The 18,515-nt window shown below is 60.4% G+C and overlaps 1 protein-coding gene across 3 annotated transcripts in view; it reads left to right on the top strand.

Moving 5' to 3' along the window:
• ELAVL3 (ELAV like RNA binding protein 3) overlaps positions 1 to 10,258 on the top strand; it is a 41,817-nt gene extending 31,559 nt beyond the window's left edge. The window contains exons 3-8 of one of the 3 annotated variants that reach the window (XM_039514368.1): positions 2,320 to 2,542; positions 2,900 to 3,003; positions 3,497 to 3,650; positions 4,475 to 4,700; positions 7,578 to 7,616; positions 9,486 to 10,258. In XM_039514368.1, coding sequence (XP_039370302.1) covers positions 2,320 to 2,542; positions 2,900 to 3,003; positions 3,497 to 3,650; positions 4,475 to 4,700; positions 7,578 to 7,616; positions 9,486 to 9,813 — 1,074 coding nt within the window. In that variant the 3' untranslated portion in view covers positions 9,814 to 10,258. The remainder of the gene's footprint in view (positions 1 to 2,319; positions 2,543 to 2,899; positions 3,004 to 3,496; positions 3,651 to 4,474; positions 4,701 to 7,577; positions 7,617 to 9,485) is intronic. The other 2 variants (XM_039514370.1, XM_039514369.1) reach the window with 2 other exon arrangements.
• The last annotated feature ends 8,257 nt before the right edge of the window (positions 10,259 to 18,515 follow it).

The following is an 18,515-nucleotide window of genomic DNA, read 5'->3' as shown; positions in this document are numbered from 1 at the left end:
GCATGCTTTAAGGCTGGAATCCAACCTCATGCTTCAGGGCTGCAGCCGGTTGCCTGCAGGGGTCAGGAAGGGATGTCCCTTCCCCCACAGTGCACAACTGGGCAGATGGATCCTGTCTCCCCCCCGCCTTCCTCTGGAGCATCAGAGCTTGGCAAGAGAAGCATCCTCTGGTTGGTGGAGCTTGCCTAGGGTCAGACTGACTGTCCGATTAGGGGCAGGGAGGAATTTCCTCAGGCCAGATTGGCAGGGATTGGAGGTGGGGGGTGGGGTTTTTCGCCTTCCTCTGCAGCGTGGGGCTGGGAGTATCTGGGCATGTCTCAGTGAATCAATTCCCTGCCATCGCGGGGGCGTCGGGGGCACCTGGCTCCCCGCAGTCTCTGCCCGAGGCTGGTTTAGCGAGATCCTGGGGCTCTGCACGGAGCGTCCGGGGGAAGGAACGGCCTGGAGGTCAGGCTAGAGCTGCTGGCTGTCAACGCAAGGCACCTTCCCTGCAGCCAGGACGGCGCTGACAGCGCTGGGCTTGCTCTGCCTGGCCGGACGCAGGCTGCCGGGGAGCTGAGCGCCCCGTCTACACCCCGGGGGGGAGCCAGGGAGGGGGGGCGTGAGCAAACGGGGACAGCCCGAGGCTGGACATGGGGAGGTTTCTGGCCACCGAGGGGAGGCAGATCTGGAGCCCCTGGAGGAGCCGGGTGGGCGAATGCGTTGGAAGGTGGATCAGTGTCTCAAGGGGAGGGTCTGATGGGGCGTCCTGGGGCAGCCGGGCCTGAAGGATCCTCAAGGGGGGATGCGGGCGGCTGAGGCAGGGTTAAGAGAAAGGCCAGGACTGGAATGGGGGTGTTGGGAAGGGGGCAGCTGATTTGGGGTCGTGCATTGGAGGGGCAGAAATAACCAGGCCAGGGTGGGGGTCGGAGCAGGCTCCCCATTGCTCCATGGAGGGGAGGAAGGGGCTCAGCTGCAGGGAGGGCGCGGGGGTGGGGGGGGAGGGGGTGGCTCTTGCCCTTGGCAAGGGGGCGGGGGACATTTGGGGGCTTGGCTCCCCAGAAGGTTAGAGTAGCTGGGACTGTCTGTGCTCAGCCGTCTGTCTGTCCCCCCGCCCATCTGTCCCGCCCGTCTGTCCCCCCTGCCCGTCTGTCTGTCCCCCTCCGCCTGTCTGTCCCCTCGTCCGTCTGCCTGTTCCCTCGTCTGTCTGTCCCCTCGTCCGTCTGTCCCCCCGCCCGTCTGTCTGTCCCCTTGTCCGTCTGTCTGTCCCCGCCTGTCTGTTCCCTCGTCTGTCTGTCCCCCCGTCCCTCTGCCTGTCCCCCCAGCCCATCTGTCTGTCCCCTTGTCCATCTGTCTGTTCCATCGTCTGTCTGTCCCCCCAGCTCATCTGTCTGTCCCCCCCTACCTGTCTTTTCCCCCGTCCATCTGTCTGTCCCCTCCTCTGTCTGTTCCCTTGTCCGTCTGTCTGTCCCCCCAGCCTGTCTGTCTGTTCCCTCGTCTGTCTGTCTGTCCCACTGCCTGTCTGTCTGTCTCCCCGCCCGTCTGTCTGTCCCCTCGGCCCAGCCATCTGTCCCACATTCCCGGCCTGTTTGTCTGTCCCCGCTCCCTGGCCTGGCCATCTCTTCTCCCAGCCAGGCTGTCTGTTCCCCACTCCCCCGGGGCCGGCCGCCTGTCCCCCTCGGCCTGTCTGTGTGTCTGTCTGGGCCCCCCAGCCTGGCCGTCTGCCCTCCAGCGCTTGGTCCCGCCATCCCCGGGTTTCAGGGGCTCTGGATTTGGCAGCCTGGACGGGTTCCCCTGGTCCGTTGGCTTTTCCCTGAGCGCGGGTGGGAGGGCATCTATCCGTCTGTCTGTCCATGGCGCCCCCCGGGGCTGAACTGACCCCGGCGCCAGGATGCTCGGTGACCTATCGGGGTGGCAGCGAATGCCAGGGCGTCCTGCCAGATACCCCCCTTGGAGAGTCCCCCCGACCCCATGGAGTGCCCCCTTGGATCAGTCCCCTCTCCCCACACAGCATCCCTACCCCACGCAGCACCCCCTAACCCCATCCATCACCCCCTGTCCCACACAGCACCCCTCCCCCAAGCAGTACCCACCCCTTTTCCCCCACAGTGCCCCTAACCCCACCCACCAGCCCCTCTCCCGGCCCCACACAGTGCCCCTTCTCCCCTCCCCCACTCAGCGCCCCCGGCCTGACCCAGCGCCCCCTGCCCCACACAGCCCCCGGCCTGCAGAGCGATCACCCCCTGCCCCACTCAGCGCCCCCGGCCTGACCCAGCGCCCCCTGCCCCACACAGCCCCCTGCCTGCAGAGCGATCACCCCCTGCCCCCTCTTGTCTCCAGCAGATAATCAGCACCATGGAGACCCAGGTGTCCAACGGCCCCACCAGTAACAGCGGCCTCCCCAACGGGCCGCCCCTGAGCGCCAACGGAGCGGCCGACGACAGCAAAACCAACCTCATCGTCAACTACCTGCCCCAGAACATGACGCAGGAGGAATTCAAGAGCCTCTTCGGCAGCATTGGGGAGATTGAGTCCTGCAAGCTGGTCCGGGACAAGATCACAGGTACGGGGGCTGCGGGTTGGGAGTGAGGGGCACTGGCAGGGCTGTGGGACCAGGGCTGGGCTAGCAGGGGCTGCAGGTCGGGAGTGAGGGGCACCGGCAGAGCTGGGGGGGAGCCCAGGGCTGGGCTAGCAGGGGCTGCGGGTCGGGAGTGAGGGGCACTGGCAGAGCTGGGGGGGAGCCCAGGGCTGGGCTAGCAGGGGCTGCGGGTCGGGAGTGAGGGGCACCGGCAGAGCTGGGGGGGGATCCCAGGGCTGGGCTAGCAGGGGCTGCGGGTCGGGAGTGAGGGGCACTGGCAGGGCTGTGCGGGTAAGGGGAGGGGGCTCTGTGCCCCCCACTCACGTCTCTCCCCACCCCCAGGGCAGAGTTTAGGTTACGGGTTCGTGAATTACGTGGACCCGAATGACGCGGACAAAGCGATTAACACCCTGAACGGGCTGAAACTGCAGATGAAAACCATCAAGGTGAGCGGGGGGGCAGGGCCTGGGGAGGAGGTGGCGGGTGGGGGCCGGGGTGAGGTGAGGGGGGAGAACGGGTTGGGGGGGACGGAGCTGGTTGGATTCAAGGACAGGGAGGGGTTAGAGGGTAGCCGGGTAACCCCCCCAGCGAGAGACAGACCCATGGAGTGGGGCGGGGGGAGGAAGCACCACAGATCCTGCCCCTGTTCCCAGCTCAGAGCTCGGAGCGGGGCCTAGTGGTTAGAGCAGGGGGCTGGGAGCCAGGACTCCTGGGTTCTAGCCCCAGCTCGGAGCGGGGCCTAGTGGTTAGAGCAGGGGGCTGGGAGCCAGGACTCCTGGGTTCTAGCCCCAGCTCGGAGGGGGGCCTAGTGGTTAGAGCGGGGGGCTGGGAGCCAGGACTCCTGGGAGGGGAGCGGCGAAGGGTGAGGCGGTGGCGGGGGAGGGGTTGGCCCCGCCTGTCTCCCCGCAGCCCCTGTCTGACCCCTCCCCGCCCCCCAAGGTCTCCTACGCCCGGCCCAGCTCGGCCTCCATCCGCGACGCCAACCTGTACGTGAGCGGCCTGCCCAAGAGCATGAGCCAGAAGGAGATGGAGCAGCTCTTCTCGCAGTACGGCCGCATCATCACCTCCCGCATCCTGGTGGACCAGGTCACCGGTAGGGGCCGGGAGCCCCCTGCTCCGGGGAGGGGGGCTGGGAGCCCGGACTCTGGGGTTCTCTCCAGGGCGCTGGATCAATGGGGCCCGGTGGCTTCAGCAGCATCCAGCTCTGGCCCCTCCCAGGCCCCCTGGATCAGACCCATCCGGGCCTGAGGGACCGTGGGGCCTGGAGACTGATGGACTGGGGGGGGGTGTCAGTGCTGCAGGGGCCCAGGGCTCCGATTTGGCCCAAATGGGGGAAGGGGGGGCACAATCCTCGTCTTGATGGCGCCAGGCTGCTGTGAAAAGCAGCCATGAGTCCTCAGAGCCCCCTGCCCTGTGGTGCCCCCCCCACGCTGACCCCCTGCCCCATGGAGCCTCCCCACCGACCTCCTGCCCCACGGCACCTCCAACTGACTCCCCTGCTTCCTGCAGCACAACGCCCCCTACTGACCCCTGCCCCACTCCCTGCCCCGTGGTGCCCTTCACTGACTCCGTACCCCACGGCACCCCCTACTGACCCTCCTGCTCCGGTCTCTTCCCCACGGCACCCCCTGCCAAGCCTCACCCTGCCCCCCTCCCCCAGGGCACCCCCTACTGGCCCTTCTGCTCCCTGCAGCACAGTATCCCCACTGCCCCTGCCCCACTCCCTGCCCCATGGCTCCCCCCTGCTCCCTGCACCACAGCGCCCCTCACTGACCCCCTGCTCCACAGCGCCCCCTGCCAAGCCCCACCCTGGCCCCCTGCCCCACAGGGCCTGCTATTGACCCCCTGCCCCACGGTGCCCCTTGCCACCACGCTGAGGCCAGCCCTGCCCCCCTGACCTGGCTGTGCCCCCCCCAGGCGTCTCCCGAGGGGTGGGCTTCATCCGCTTCGACAAGAGGATAGAGGCGGAGGAGGCCATCAAGGGGCTGAACGGGCAGAAGCCGCTGGGCGCCAGCGAGCCCATCACCGTCAAGTTCGCCAACAACCCCAGCCAGAAAACCGGCCAGGCGCTGCTGAGCCACCTGTACCAGACCACGGCACGGCGCTACACGGGGCCGCTGCACCACCAGACCCAGCGCTTCAGGTGAGACGCCGCTGGGCCCCGGCCCCGCACCTCTTCCGGGGAGCCCCGCCTCTTTATGGCTCGCCCCGCCCCTTTTGGCCACGGCCCCGCCCTTCGACTGCTAGCACCTCCCCCTTTGCCAGTAGCCCCGCCTCCTGTTCCTGGCCCCTCCCATTTTTCTATTAGAGCGTCCCTATTTGCCACGGTGCCTCCTCTTTGGGCCGTGGCCCCGCCCTTCTACTGTTAGCACCTCCCCTTTAACCAGTAGCCCCGCCTCCTTTCCTGGCCCCTCCCCTTTTTGCCCCTCGTCCTTTACTATTAGCACATTTCCCAGCCCCCCCTTATTAGCTCCTCCCTTTTCCCTAGTAACTCCTCCCCCTTTGCTCCTGACTCCTCCCCTTGTTCTATTAACATTTCCCCTTTTGTCCCGTTTTACCATTGGCCCCACCCCTTACACTAGTAGCCCCACCTCCTTGGTTCCTGCCCCGCCCCTTTGCCCATAGCCCCGCCCAGCTCCTGTGTACAGCACCCTGAGTCCCGGTTGCCCAGTGACGAACTCGGGGTCTGTGAAATGGCCCCTGGGTACCTCTCCCCCGGGCAGCCCCTCCCCTCTGTCTCTGCTGGGGCTCGGGGGGCTCCCCATCACCTCTCGCTCTCTGCCCCCACCTGGGGCTGGCTCCATCGCAGAGGTGTGAACTGTCCGGGACCCCTGGGGCCTGGTCCCCACAGCGCTAAGCAGGGCCAGGCCATGGCTAGGACTTGGATGGGAGACACCCCCCCCCCCCGGGCCAAGGGGCTGAATTGGAGGCTGGGGGGGGTGCTAGGTGCTGGGCGGGGGGAGGCACTGCCTTGCAGAGGAGAAATGAAACCTCAGTTCTTAGTAGCTTGGGGCAGGGGTGTGAGCCCAGGCGTCCTGGCCGAAATCCCGTCCTGCCCCGAACTCCTGCCAGGGCTGCTCCCTCATGGCCTGGCTCCGTCCGTTGTGCGGCATTGGCTGGAAAACCAGCCCCCACCCCAGAGGTGGCTGCATCCCTAGGTGTCAAAGGAGCGATGGCCGGGGGGGTCTGGGCTCTGTGGGGCAGGAAGGAAGGGGGCAGCTGGGATGCTGTTGGCCGTATCTGCCCCTCTGGAAGGCGGGTAACCGGTGGCATCCTGGGCAGGGCACCCTGGGCAGGGACACGAGGGATCCCTGTACAACCAATCCCCTGCCCCACCCCAGAGGTGGCTGCATCTCACTACTGGGCATCATGGCTCGATGGGCAGCGGGGGTGGGGGGGACGGGACCATTCTTGGGATTTTGGCGATTCAGGGACCTCAACTTTCTCATCCACAAGAAGGGGGGGGAGGGGCATACTGGGTGCATGGGGGGGTCAGGGTTGGACCGGTGGCTGGGTTGCCATGGCAGCCATAACCCCCCCCAGTCGCACTAGATTCCCCCCCTTTTTACATGTTCACACATTGTTACTGCGGCCTGTGAACAAGGGGCTCTGAGCCCCCCCATTGGGATGTGACCCCCCCCAAACAGCCAGTCCTGTACCCCCAGACAGGGGCCCATCCCCCTCAGCGCCCCGTTTTCTCCAGCCAGGGCCAGTCCTGGCACCGAGCCCGCTCTCCTTCTCTAGTTACCCCTCCAGCTTTAAAATGACCCCCTAACGGTATAATAGAACCTGACCCCCCCCAAGCCAGGACTGCGGCGTGTACACAGCCCTGCGGGCAGAGCCTCGGCACACGCGTGACCCATGTCCCCGCCCTGCATGTGCCACACATGGCCAAGCCGGTCAGATGCGTTTGTGTCCTCGGGGATTGCTGGCCTGAGTGTGAGAAAAAAATTACACACAACATGCATGTGCATCCAGCTATGTCCCATGTACATCATGCCTGCATCATGCATGCAGCGGGGCGCGTGGGCTATTCCACATGCTGCAATGCCACGTGTCGCACACATGACATGCATGTAGGATGTGTGTCTTCTGAGCAGCCACATGTAGCGTGCCGTGTGATTCAATGCCTTCTACACAGCTCCTGAGCCTGCATGTGCGAACTGCCACAAATACATACATTGCCAGGCAACACGCATGTGCGTGAAGCACACACAACTTCATGGGTGCAGCATGTGCTACATGGAACATTCATGCAACATGCTTCCAGGCACATGTGTAACACATGCAACAGAGCCCTCATGCATGCGTGTGCATTTACCCGTGCCACACAGCCCTCGTGCATGCATGTGCATTTACCCGTGCCACACAGCCCTCGTGCATGCGTGTGCATTTACCCGTGCCACACAGCCCTCGTGCATGCGTGTGCATTTACCCGTGCCACACAGCCCTCGTGCATGCGTGTGCATTTACCCGTGCCACACAGCCCTCGTGCATGCGTGTGCATTTACACATGCCACACAGCCCTCGTGCATGCGTGTGCATTTACCCGTGCCACACAGCCCTCGTGCATGTCTGTGCATTTACCCGTGCCACACAGCCCTCGTGCATGCGTGTGCATTTACCTGTGCCACACAGCCCTCGTGCATGCGTGTGCATTTACCCGTGCCACACAGCCCTCGTGCATGTGTGTGCATTTACCCGTGCCACACAGCCCTCGTGCATGCATGTGCACTCTGACCCGCAAAGCATCTGCCACGCCCAGGTGCACTGTACACCCAGGTGCACTGACACGAGTGATGCGGCCGCCGTGCAAACACGTGCCATGCAGCCATCATGCAGCCGGGTGCAGTCATGTGCAATGCAGCCGGTGTCGCACCCCCCATGTCTACACGGGGCACCCCCTGCCCTTTCCTGCCCCATAACCGAGCCAGGTGACCTCGCAGGGCCCCCCCTCCCCGCTGTACCGGGTCAGCTACTAACCGGGCCCTCTCCTCTCCTCTCCGTCTTCCTCCCACAGGCTGGACAATTTGCTAAACATGGCCTACGGCGTTAAGAGGTAACGAGCCCCCCCCCCCAGCCTGCCGCTGCCCCCCAGCCCCAGCCGCCAGCACTGGGAATTAACTAGCCCCCCCCCCATTCCCCATCCCCTCCCCAAGGCCCCCTGCCAAGCCCAGCCTGACAGCAGAGACGCCTCCACCTCCCCCCATCTCCCCTGGGTCCCTGCCACCAACCAGATCCCTTCCCTGCATGACTGGGGGGCCATGGGGTGGGGCAGGTTCCTGGATCCATTTCGGGCCTGATGGTGGAAAGGAAAAAACCTTCTTTTGGGGTCGATTCTGCGGCGTCTTCTTTGAAATCATAATCCCAACCCCCGCCCCCCCCAGCATGGGAGCAGCTGGCCAGTGCAGAATGCCCAGCCCCCCCATTCCCCCTCCGGGGGTGTCAGGGCCTTGGGAGTCAGGCAGGGGGGCACATGGGACGCATCACTTGACTATTCCCTCCCTTGGGTTGGGGTTCGATGCTCTTCAGAGCCTGGCCGGCAGGGGGGGTGGCGAGGGGGGGGGGGACGTGCGCAGATCCCCCAGCAGCAAACACGCCTGCTTTTGTTATTGGGCTGAGAGACCCCGGCGGAGATCCAGGCCCCCCCAGGCCCCAAACAAGATCCGGGCCCCTGTTGTGCCGGGCGCTGCCCAGACCCAGGGACAGACAGTCGCTGCCTCGAAGACTTGACAATTGAAATAGAGCCAGGAAGGATCATTATCCCCATTGCTCACATGGGGAAACTGAGGCCCAGAGAGGGTCATCCAGGGAGTCTGGGGCAGAGGGGGGAGATGAACCCAATTCAGGGTAAGGGCAGCGCAGGCCAGACCCGCCTGTGCCCAGGGCGATTCCCCACTCCCTGTGCCCAGGGCGGGTGGGTTGGTCCCCGCTCCCCGTGCCCAGGGCAATTCCCTGCTCCCCGTGCCCAGGGCGGGTGGGTTGGTCCCTGCTCCCCGTGCCCAGGGCGGGTGGGTTGGTCCCCGCTCCCCGTGCCCAGGGCGGGTGGGTCGCTCCCCGTGCCCAGGGCGGGTGGGTTGCTCCCCGTGCCCAGGGCGGCTGGGTTGCTCCCCGTGCCCAGGGCGATTCCCTGCTCCCCGTGCCCAGGGCGGGTGGGTTGGTCCCCGTGCCCAGGGCGGGTGGGTTGGTCCCCGCTCCCCGTGCCCAGGGCAATTCCCCACTCTCCGTGCCCAGGGCGGGTGGGTTGGTCCCCGTGCCCAGGGCGGGTGGGTTGGTTGGTCCCCGCTCCCCGTGCCCAGGGCGATTCCCCACTCTCCGTGCCCAGGGCGGGTGGGTTCGTCCCCGCTCCCCGTGCCCAGGGCGGGTGGGTTGCTCCCCGTGCCCAGGGCGGGTGGGTCGCTCCCCGTGCCCAGGGCGGGTGGGTTGGTCCCCGCTCCCCGTGCCCAGGGCGGGTGGGTTGGTCCCTGCTCCCCGTGCCCAGGGCGGGTGGGTTGGTCCCCGCTCCCCGTGCCCAGGGCGATTCCCTGCTCCCCGTGCCCAGGGCGGGTGGGTTGGTCCCCGCTCCCCGTGCCCAGGGTGGGTGGGTTGGTCCCCGTGCCCAGGGCGGGTGTGTTGGTCCCCGTGCCCAGGGCGGGTGGGTTGGTTGGTCCCCGCTCCCCGTGCCCAGGGCAATTCCCCACTCTCCGTGCCCAGGGCGGGTGGGTTCGTCCCCGCTCCCCGTGCCCAGGGCGGGTGGGTTGGTTGGTCCCCGCTTCCTGTGCCCAGGGCGGGTGGGTTGGTCCCCGTGCCCAGGGCGGGTGGGTTGCTCCCCGTGCCCAGGGCGGGTGGGTTGGTCCCTGCTCCCCGTGCCCAGGGCGGGTGGGGCTGTGCCCCCGCCGCGCCGACGCCTGCGTTACACCCAAGTTATTCCTCTGTCCTTAATCTCCAGGTTCTCGCCCATCACCATCGACAGCATGAGCAGCCTGGCGGGCGTCAACCTGACGGGCGCCTCCAGCGGCGGCTGGTGCATCTTCGTCTACAACCTGTCGCCGGAGGCGGACGAGAGCGTCCTGTGGCAGCTCTTCGGGCCCTTTGGCGCCGTCACCAACGTCAAGGTGATCCGCGACTTCGCCACCAACAAGTGCAAGGGCTTCGGCTTCGTCACCATGACCAACTACGAGGAGGCGGCCATGGCCATCGCCAGCCTCAACGGGTACCGGCTGGGCGACCGCATCCTGCAGGTCTCCTTCAAGACCAGCAAGCAGCACAAGGCCTGAGCCGGGGCCCGAGCCGAGGGCAGGAGAGAGGAGCCGTGGCAGAGACTGGGCAGCCCCCCCCCCGACCCCCCGACCCGATGGAAAGAGAGACAAGCCCCCCCCAGAACCTCCCGCCCCATGGCAGGCACCGTCCCCCTCCCAGCCCCCCCCAGCTGGCGCGCGAGGCCCCCGTGGGGCAGCCGAAGGACGCGAACGCCTCGCAGCCTTGGTGAGGAGGAAGACGCCGCCGGGGGAGCCGTGACGAGACAGCGAGGGGGGTGCCGGGGTCCCACCCCCGCCCGCAGGCGAGGCAAACGTAAGCCTGACCCCCCCCCGTGCTCCTCCCCCACAACTGTGCCCCACGGCGTCGCGAGGACCCCAGCGGGGGCATGAGAGGGGACCCCCCCTTATGCACTGAATTCCAATGTCCCCTCCGTTTTGGGGTGCCCCCGGCCCTCCCCCCACATCCTGGCCCCCCTGACAGCCATCCTGAGGTTCCCCCACACCAACTGCCCCACACCTGTCCTGAGGGTCCCCTCCCAACACTGTCCCCCCATCTCTCCCCCCGGGATTCCCCCCAACCCAATTTTGCGGGGAGGGGATTCCTGGCAGCCCCCCCTGCTGTGATCAGCGAGCGCCTCTGGGCTGCGGGGGCAGATGGGTGAGACGTTATCGGGGGCAGGGGCTGCTATTCCCAATTAGTGCTGGGTGGGGGCTGGGATGGGGAGGGGGATGGGCTGCTGCTGTTGAGTTGCTGGGGGGAAAATGCTCCCCTGAGCCCCCACCCCCTGAGCCAACCGGGGCCCCATGGCTGCCCCACAGGCGAAGGGGGACTGGGGCTTTGAAACTAACCAGGATCCATCCAGGAGCACTTGGGGGGGGGGCAGAGGGATGAGAGGCACTGGCTGGAGGCGCCCCAAGATCTGACCCCTCCCCCTCACCATCAGAACGGGGGGTCCCAGCCTGGCTGTCAGGGAAGGGCCGTGGGGCATGTTCTCACTGGGTCGCCGTGGTGCCGTCAGCCATTGCAAAGCCGACTGCTGCTTTCACCCGGCTGGGGCGGGCTCAGGGGCGGACTCGGGGGATCGGCGCTGGTCACTGTGCCGGGGAGCCTGGGCTCGCGTGACTCCAGCCGGGGCTTGGGACTACAGCCCCGATCCTGGCAAGGCTGGTGTGTGTGTGTGTGTATGGAGGGGGTGACTGTGTCTTTAAAATCCAGGCATGCGTCTCCTCCAGCCCCGACTCGACAGCCGCCGGCTTTGCCGACAGCTCGGCCCTGGCACAAGGGCCAGATTGGCCAAAGGATCCAGTGGGTGCCAAGCGCCAAAAACAGGGTGTTTGTATAAGCCCCACCCACTTGGTGTGAAGCCACGCCCATTCTATGAATGCCACGCCCACTTGGTGGGTAGGCCACGCCCACTCCGTGTGGGGCTCTGTCTCCCTCTAGTGGTGGCTGGATCACACACAGAGGTGGAGGAGCCCACGCCGACTTGGCTAACAGAGCTGGGGGCGGGGGGGGGGGGGTAGCAGCCCATGTTTACAAAGCAAGGACCTGGGTTCAGGGCCCACAGCTGATACCCCCCCCCATGGGCCCCCCCAAACCCGCTTGGCTCCGACGGCGTCCGTGCGTCCTCCCTTTGCTCCCGGCGCCGTTCACCGCACTGCATGCTCGTTCCCGGGGGCCGTGGGGAGAAGCCCACCCATGGGTGGCTCACGCATGCGTCGGCTGCTGGAAATTCACGCGGTCCCGGAGGAGCGACTGGGCTGTCGTATCAGAGCCTCGGGTTGACCCATCAGAACCGCGCTCCCGGGGCCGCCACTCGCTGCACAACGGCGCCTGGCGGGGGGTTGATGTCAGTGGGAGTTAGGCCCGTAGCGTCAGTGCCTTTGAGGATCTGCGGTTAGGCACCTCCCTTTAGGCGCCTAACCCCCTTTGACACCCTTGGCGGCGCTGAGCCGTAGCAGCCTGCGTCTCATTGAAATGGGGGCTGCTGAATTGGTTTAGAAATTGGATCCCTCCTTGCTCCCTGCACCCCCTAAAGAGCCCCGATCCCCATCCAGCATTAACTCTTTCCCTGCCGCAGCCCCACCCCGCCACGCAGTCTTCAGATTGCGCCTGTTTTCATTCCAAAACTGCCCCGAGCAAAACGGGGAAGGGGGTGGTGAGGCACAAAGGGATGTTTAAATAAATGGATTGAACCCATTTGAAAATCAAGAGAAAGTTACCCGCCCCCTCAACCTCCCCTCCCAGCCCCCCGTTAATTTATTTCCTAGAGAAGGGTTGTTTTTTTGTTGCCAAAAAGGGGTGGGGGTGAGAGGGAAAGGGGGGGGCTTCCTCTCGCAGCTCGTGAACGAACAAATGAAATAAAATAAATAATAATAATAATAATAATAGAAAAGGCTGAAAACAGAAATAATAAAAACCAACAAAAAAATGGGAAAAAAATCTATTTTTATAAAAAAGGGGAAAAAAAACCAACCTCGCTGGGAATTTTTACTGGGATTCTTGAACTTCACACACATACACACACACACACAAACACACACAGAGACACACACGCGCACACAGACACACACACACACACAAACACACACAGAGACACACACGCGCACACAGACACACACACACACACACACAAATCTTTTTTGTTTTGAACAATGAGGTTCTGTGATTGCCCAGCTCAGGGCCGAGAAATGGAAATGGTTGTTTTCTTTCTTTGGGTTTCTTTTCCGAAGGGGGGGGGGGTCGTGAGCACTCACGCTTGTTACCGAGGATATTTTTTTATTTAACATTTTACAACAAAAAAACCCACAAAAAACAAAAAACCAAAAAAAACCAAAAAAAGCCAGAACAACAACAAAAATAAAACCTAGCAGAGAAAAGCAAGGGAAAAAAATTAAAAGAGGATTTAAAAAACACCCCAAACTAACCGGAAACACAACTGATTTTATCCAGGGAAACATGCTTCATCTTGCCATTACTTCCATTTACACCCAATTCCATAGTTTTGAAAAAGAGCCGTGAGTTCCTCCTTCCCCTCGGTTTTAGGGTGAAAAACGTTGGCAGCGCGTGAACGTTTCTTATTGATTTATTGTCCGTACCATAGTCGTGCCTGGGAGCTCCAGGCTTGGCTCAGTCTCGTTGCGCAAGGCACGGCACACATGAGAAACCAGTCGATGGAAGTGGCACAAAAGCATTTCTGAGGATCCCAGGGGAGGGTGGCGAAAACAAACCCCAGCCCTGACCAGAAATACACGTCTTGGCGCAGAAAAGCATTTGACTGGGTCGAGAGGAGGATCCGTTTCGGGGCATCTCGTGTGCTCATCGGTTCACAGGCCTTGAGAGATTCATAAAGTTTCAGAGCCCATTGGATCGAGTCCTGCGGTTCTCAAACTGGGGGTCGGGACCCAGAAGTGGGTCACATCCCCATTTTAATGGGGTCGCCAGGGCTGGCTTAGACTGGCCAAAGTCCGAGCGCCACCACCCGAGGCCGAGCCTGAGGGTTTCAGCCCGGCGTGTTGGGACTGAGGTTACCGTCTCCCCACCTGGGCCTTCAGCTTTGTCCTGCCGTCCCGTCCCTCCCCGCCCTGGGTCCCTGGGGCCCGGGCAGGCTCAGGCTTCGGTCCCACCTCCTCGGGTTGTGTAGTAATTTTTATTGTCAGAAGGGGGTTGTGGTGCAATGACGTTTGAGACCCCCCTGCTCTAGTCCCACCGGCTGCACAGACCCCTGGCACTTCGCCGAGCCAGCCCGGATCCTGCAGTTGAGCTGGCGCGGCACATTTAGAAAGACGACTCCCCCATCTGGCTGTGAAATCGCCAAGCTGCTGCACAGCCTGTCTTGCTCCGCGGGAGGCTGCTCCAGGGGTTCACCCCTCTCGCTGGGCAAACTCGGCTCTGCTATTTCCACGCCGGACTTGTCTGGCTTGGAAGCTGGGTCTCCCTTTGCCCCGTGGCATCAGCCCTCGTTCCCCAGCGTCGGGGACTGACCGGCGGTGCTCAAACTGCTGCCTAAGCTTCTCGTCCATCAGCAAAATTGATTTGAGCCTTCCCATGGCCGCGCCTAAAGGCAAAGCATCCAGAGCCCAAAACTGCTCTGAGATCCCTTCTCTGAACCTGCCTCAGTTTTTCCAACAGAGAAATGCAGACGCCATCGTGGTGGCAAGCTGCAGGTTCCACCCCAGTGCCCCTAGCATGAGAGCCAGGCTCCAGCTAAAAGACAGGACCTCACCCGCCCTGTCTCTCTAATACCATGAGGACAGATGGTAGCACCGTGCCCGTAGCATGGCCTACCATGATGCCCTGGCTGTGAGCTCACATGGAAACACAATACCCATAGCATCCTCCGTCATGACTCATGTCTCCTCCTCTGAAACGGAGGCCCCAGCGGTGCCTCATCAAGAGAAGCCAAGCCCTGTGTACCCCCACCACCACACCCACGGCCATGCTACGAAACTGATCCACCCAGGAGACCCACAGCTTTGCACCAACCCTCCCCTTGATGGGGAGGTGCTACTTTATTTCAAGCCATAGGATAATCATGGGGGATTTTTTGTTTAAGACGTCATTGTCCTGCCACCTGTAGCCACCCTGGTCAACTACCCTGATTCCCAGCCTTACAGCTGGGGGTAGGATTTAAAACTGGCCAGTGTCGGCTCTCCTCTGCTCTCAGGAAGGTCTCTGGAGCTTTACCGAACGCCGCATGAAACATTTTAGTCAAAAAAATTACTGGGAACATCAGATTTTTGAAAATCAGATTTTTTTCCCCCAGATGTCCAGCTCTTGCACTGGAAAACTGAAAATGTTGGGCCAAAAACTGGAGTTTTAATATATTCAGCTAAAAATGTCTTGGTTTTTTTGGCCAATAATTGGCTAACAAATTTGTAGTCACTGGCAGAATTTTGTTGATGTTTCAGTTTTCTGCAGGAAATTTTCTAGGTTTTCGGCCAGATTTTTCCAGTTTGGGGCAATATTTGGCCCAAAATTTACCAGCGTTAGGGAGATTTGGGCTATAATATTTTGGAAAATTTGGGTCATTTTTTCCCATTTTCATCAGTTTCCCCCCCTAGTCTTCAGCAATTTTCAGCCAGTTTTTTAAAATTTTTGGTTAAAAATTTACCAGTTGTTAACCCCCCAATCCCCACAGTTTTGAGATTTTTTTGACCAATTTTTTCCCATTTTCATGGGGTTTTAGTCAATTTTTCCCATTTTCATCAATTTTCAGCCATTTCCCCCTTATTTGGGGGAAGTTTTTGGCCACTTAACAGTGTTTGTCCATTTTATTGTCAGTTTTCAAAAAATTTGGCCAATATAAATGTTGGTTTTTGGTAATTTTCAGCCACCATTTTTCAGTTTTCTGCTGCCAAATACTCAAGGTTTTTGGGTTTCCAACTAAAAATCTACATTTTCCAACAGGGGGAACAAGAAACCCCCTTTTCTCCCACCAGCTCTAATGTAACCACTGCCTGCGATGGGAGCCAATTTCCCCCAGTGCTGATGGCTTGTAGCAGAGCTCTACCCTCGGTTAATTTCTTTGAAGGATGTTTCATTTCAAGGAGTTTAAAGGGGCAGTTTTTTCCTGGATTTCTGTTGAAAAACCACTTTCAACTCCTTGAAGTCCAGCCGTTCCTGAGAAAATATCTTCCAGTGTCTCATGTCTAAGCCAAAATCTACAGAGAATAAACCTTTCAGGAGTCCTGACAGACTTTTTAAACACTCACTCTTCTTGCTCTGTAGGCTTCTTTCGTTTGTTGCAGCGCAGAGCGACTGTGGTAATGGAAGGGAACTATCCCCAGAGGGGTGTTACTAACTCACCTGTCTGATTTTCTTTTCTCGTCCGCCCCTCCAAGAGCGAGCAGAAATTACGCTGATTTAAACTAAATCCCCAACCTTAAAAAGGGGGAAACTCCATAGCTCTTGCCTTAGCCAAGGCCTGTCATGGCAATTCACATTACAACGCCCATCCCAAACCACACACATCCGCTACTTTTTGGGTTAGGTTTTTTTTTTTTTTGAAATTTGATTTTCAAGTTTTGGTTTGACAAAAACGAGACCAATTCCTTCACTTTAGAAAACAAACGGGAAAAAACAACAACAACGTAAAAAAGAGAACGTGACGCTAATGAAACCTTTTAGCATTAGTTGAGTTTTAATTGTTTAAATGATTTAGAAGTTAGTTTAGGATTTCTTGAGTTTTGAAGATAAACGTGTTCTGTGTTCGTAAGAATCTGTGAGAGCTTCTGTTTGCGAAAAAACATAGAAAAACGACAAAAAAAATAACTGGCACCATTAACTTGTATCTTTTTGCGGATTTTAGCTTCTTGTAGTTTTAACTTATTGTTAACTTAACTATTTATTATTACTGCCTTGTATGAGTACATTTGTGTATATTTATGTTATCTCATCCGATCTGCAAGTTACAGAGGAACTATTTTTTAATTTGCTGAGACGTGGTTTTACCTAATTTATTTATTAAAGGAAAAGGGAACAGAAAACTCAAATCATCATAATAAAACCATTTAAGGAGCGATGCTCCGATCGAGGCGAAGTGCACGGACTTAAGTTAAGGGGGACGATGTAAAGAAACGCGTACAGCTCAACTGTCGAGCAAAGCGTGTCTGTGGGAATCAATGTGACATCGATTACTTTTGTCGTGTGGGGGAAATCGCAGGCCTGTTTCTGCTCTTCATTCTACGAGCAGGTTAAGGGACTTGAATTTCTAGCTTGTTGTTTGATCTATTTCTTTTTCTTGGGTGTAAGGATTAGCCCCTTGTCCCCTACATAACACAGCCCTCAGCACTCAAGCACCTCCCCCCCAGGTAAAACCAAGGATCGATTTCAGTCTGGTGATGGATTTCCTTTTATTTCAGTTTTTTTTTCTTTTAAAAAGAGCCTCCCGTGAAGCCGATATTGTGCACGTAAAGGGACAAATTGCACTTCTCTCTGGACCTGATTCAGCAACGGATTTAAGCATGTGAGCAGGATTACAGAGCTAACTACGATCGGGGGGGGGTTTACCGTGCTGGGCGCCGTGCAGACCCCGACTGAGATCAGGGCCCCGACGCGCCGGGCGCCGCCCAGACCCCACCCGAGATCAGAGCCCCACATCGTGCCGGGCGCCGCCCAGACCCCGCCCGAGATCAGAGCTCCACATCGTGCCGGGCGCCGTCCAGACCCCGCCCGAGATCAGGGCCCCGTCGGGCCGGGCGCCGCCCAGACCCCGCCCGAGATCAGGGCCCCGTCGGGCCGGGCGCCGCCCAGACCCCGACCGAGATCAGGGCCCCGTCGGGCCGGGCGCCGCCCAGACCCCGACCGAGATCAGGGCCCCGTCGGGCCGGGCGCCGCCCAGACCCCGACCGAGATCAGGGCCCCGTCATGGGGCCCAGGCACAGAGTGAGAGAAGGTCCCTGTCCCGAAGAGCTAAATACACAAAGGCTGGGAGGGGAAACTGAGGCATGGCCCTGGGCAGCGACTTGTCCCAGGTCACACAGCAGAGAGAGGTGACTCCCAGTCCCTCACCCTACCCACAGGCCCCTCCACAGCCAGGCCGCGTACAGAACGTTGCTGAATCAGGGCCGGTGGAGAAGAGCTGACCTGGCACCGCTGGGCGTTGCAGGCGAGAACGCCGGCTGGATGGGGCTGGATAACCAAGATCCGGTTTCTTTCAAGCCCTCCCCCCCACTCAACTGTCCTTGGCATCCAATGCGCCGCCTGCAGTTGCAGACGAGCTCTTAGCCGTGGAAAGGAAGAAGCTCTCTCCATAGCTGATCAGGTCAACCTGTCGCTCCCGATATTTCTTCTAGTAGCAATAAGCACTGTCGGGTTATTGAAGCGAACGGCCGAGCCGGCCGCGGAGGAGACGACTCCGACTTCCTTTGCCAGTCGCTGGGACAATTTGCTTCCGAGAAATGGGCCGGTGGGTTTCATAACCTGGGGACATGCTCCTAACCTCTCTCACCCCCCCCTCCACCTACCTTGTTGTGGATTTAGTGGGGGGGCAAAGTGGGTTGCTGGAGACTGCGTATCTCCCTCCCCGCCCCCCGGCTCTGTCGTTTCATACGGTTCATTTATTTGGAAGGGTTTGGGAGCCAAAACCGAAATCCCGCCAGGCAGGGCGAGCCAGGGGCCGAGAGGAAGGGGGCTTAGAGAAAAAAAAAAAAGAACAAAAAACTGTGGTAAAACAGAACACAAAGCAAAAGCTGATTTCAAGGACACTTTGCATTTCGTTAATTTATTACTGGGATTTCCGGCACAGCGACTGTAAGGAACTTTTACATGGACTTGTTGAATTATTTGTACTTTTCATGCCAGAAAATTAAAAAGTTCAGAATCTTACGCGTCTCTCTGCTGCGTGTGTGTGTGTGTGGGGGGGATACCCAGGCGTGTGCGTTTGTGCGTGCGGGGCTGGATGTGCGTGCAGGGGGGCGTGGGTAGGCGCCTGGGGGGGGCATGGGCGCGTGGGGGCCTGGCCTTAGAGGGGCGGGCGTTCAACCCTCCCCAGGCCGCAGCTTTTCCAACTGCAGTCGCCCCTGAGGCCTTCAAAATCCTGAGCGCGGCTCAGAACTCATGGGATTTTTAACAAGCACGCGTGTTCACACGCGTGTTCCCATGCGGACACGCGGAGGGCTGTGTGTTCCCTGTTGTGACCCTCTTGGGGTCACGCTCCTCAGACGTCACTTCCAAGGGGCGGGGGGACGGGACGCGCTCTGAGAAGCGCAGGAGTGGG

Source organism: Mauremys reevesii, linkage group 25 (assembly GCF_016161935.1).
Source record: "Mauremys reevesii isolate NIE-2019 linkage group 25, ASM1616193v1, whole genome shotgun sequence".
NCBI classification, from domain to species: Eukaryota; Metazoa; Chordata; order Testudines; family Geoemydidae; genus Mauremys; species Mauremys reevesii.
This window is presented reverse-complemented; position numbering and strand designations above follow the sequence as displayed.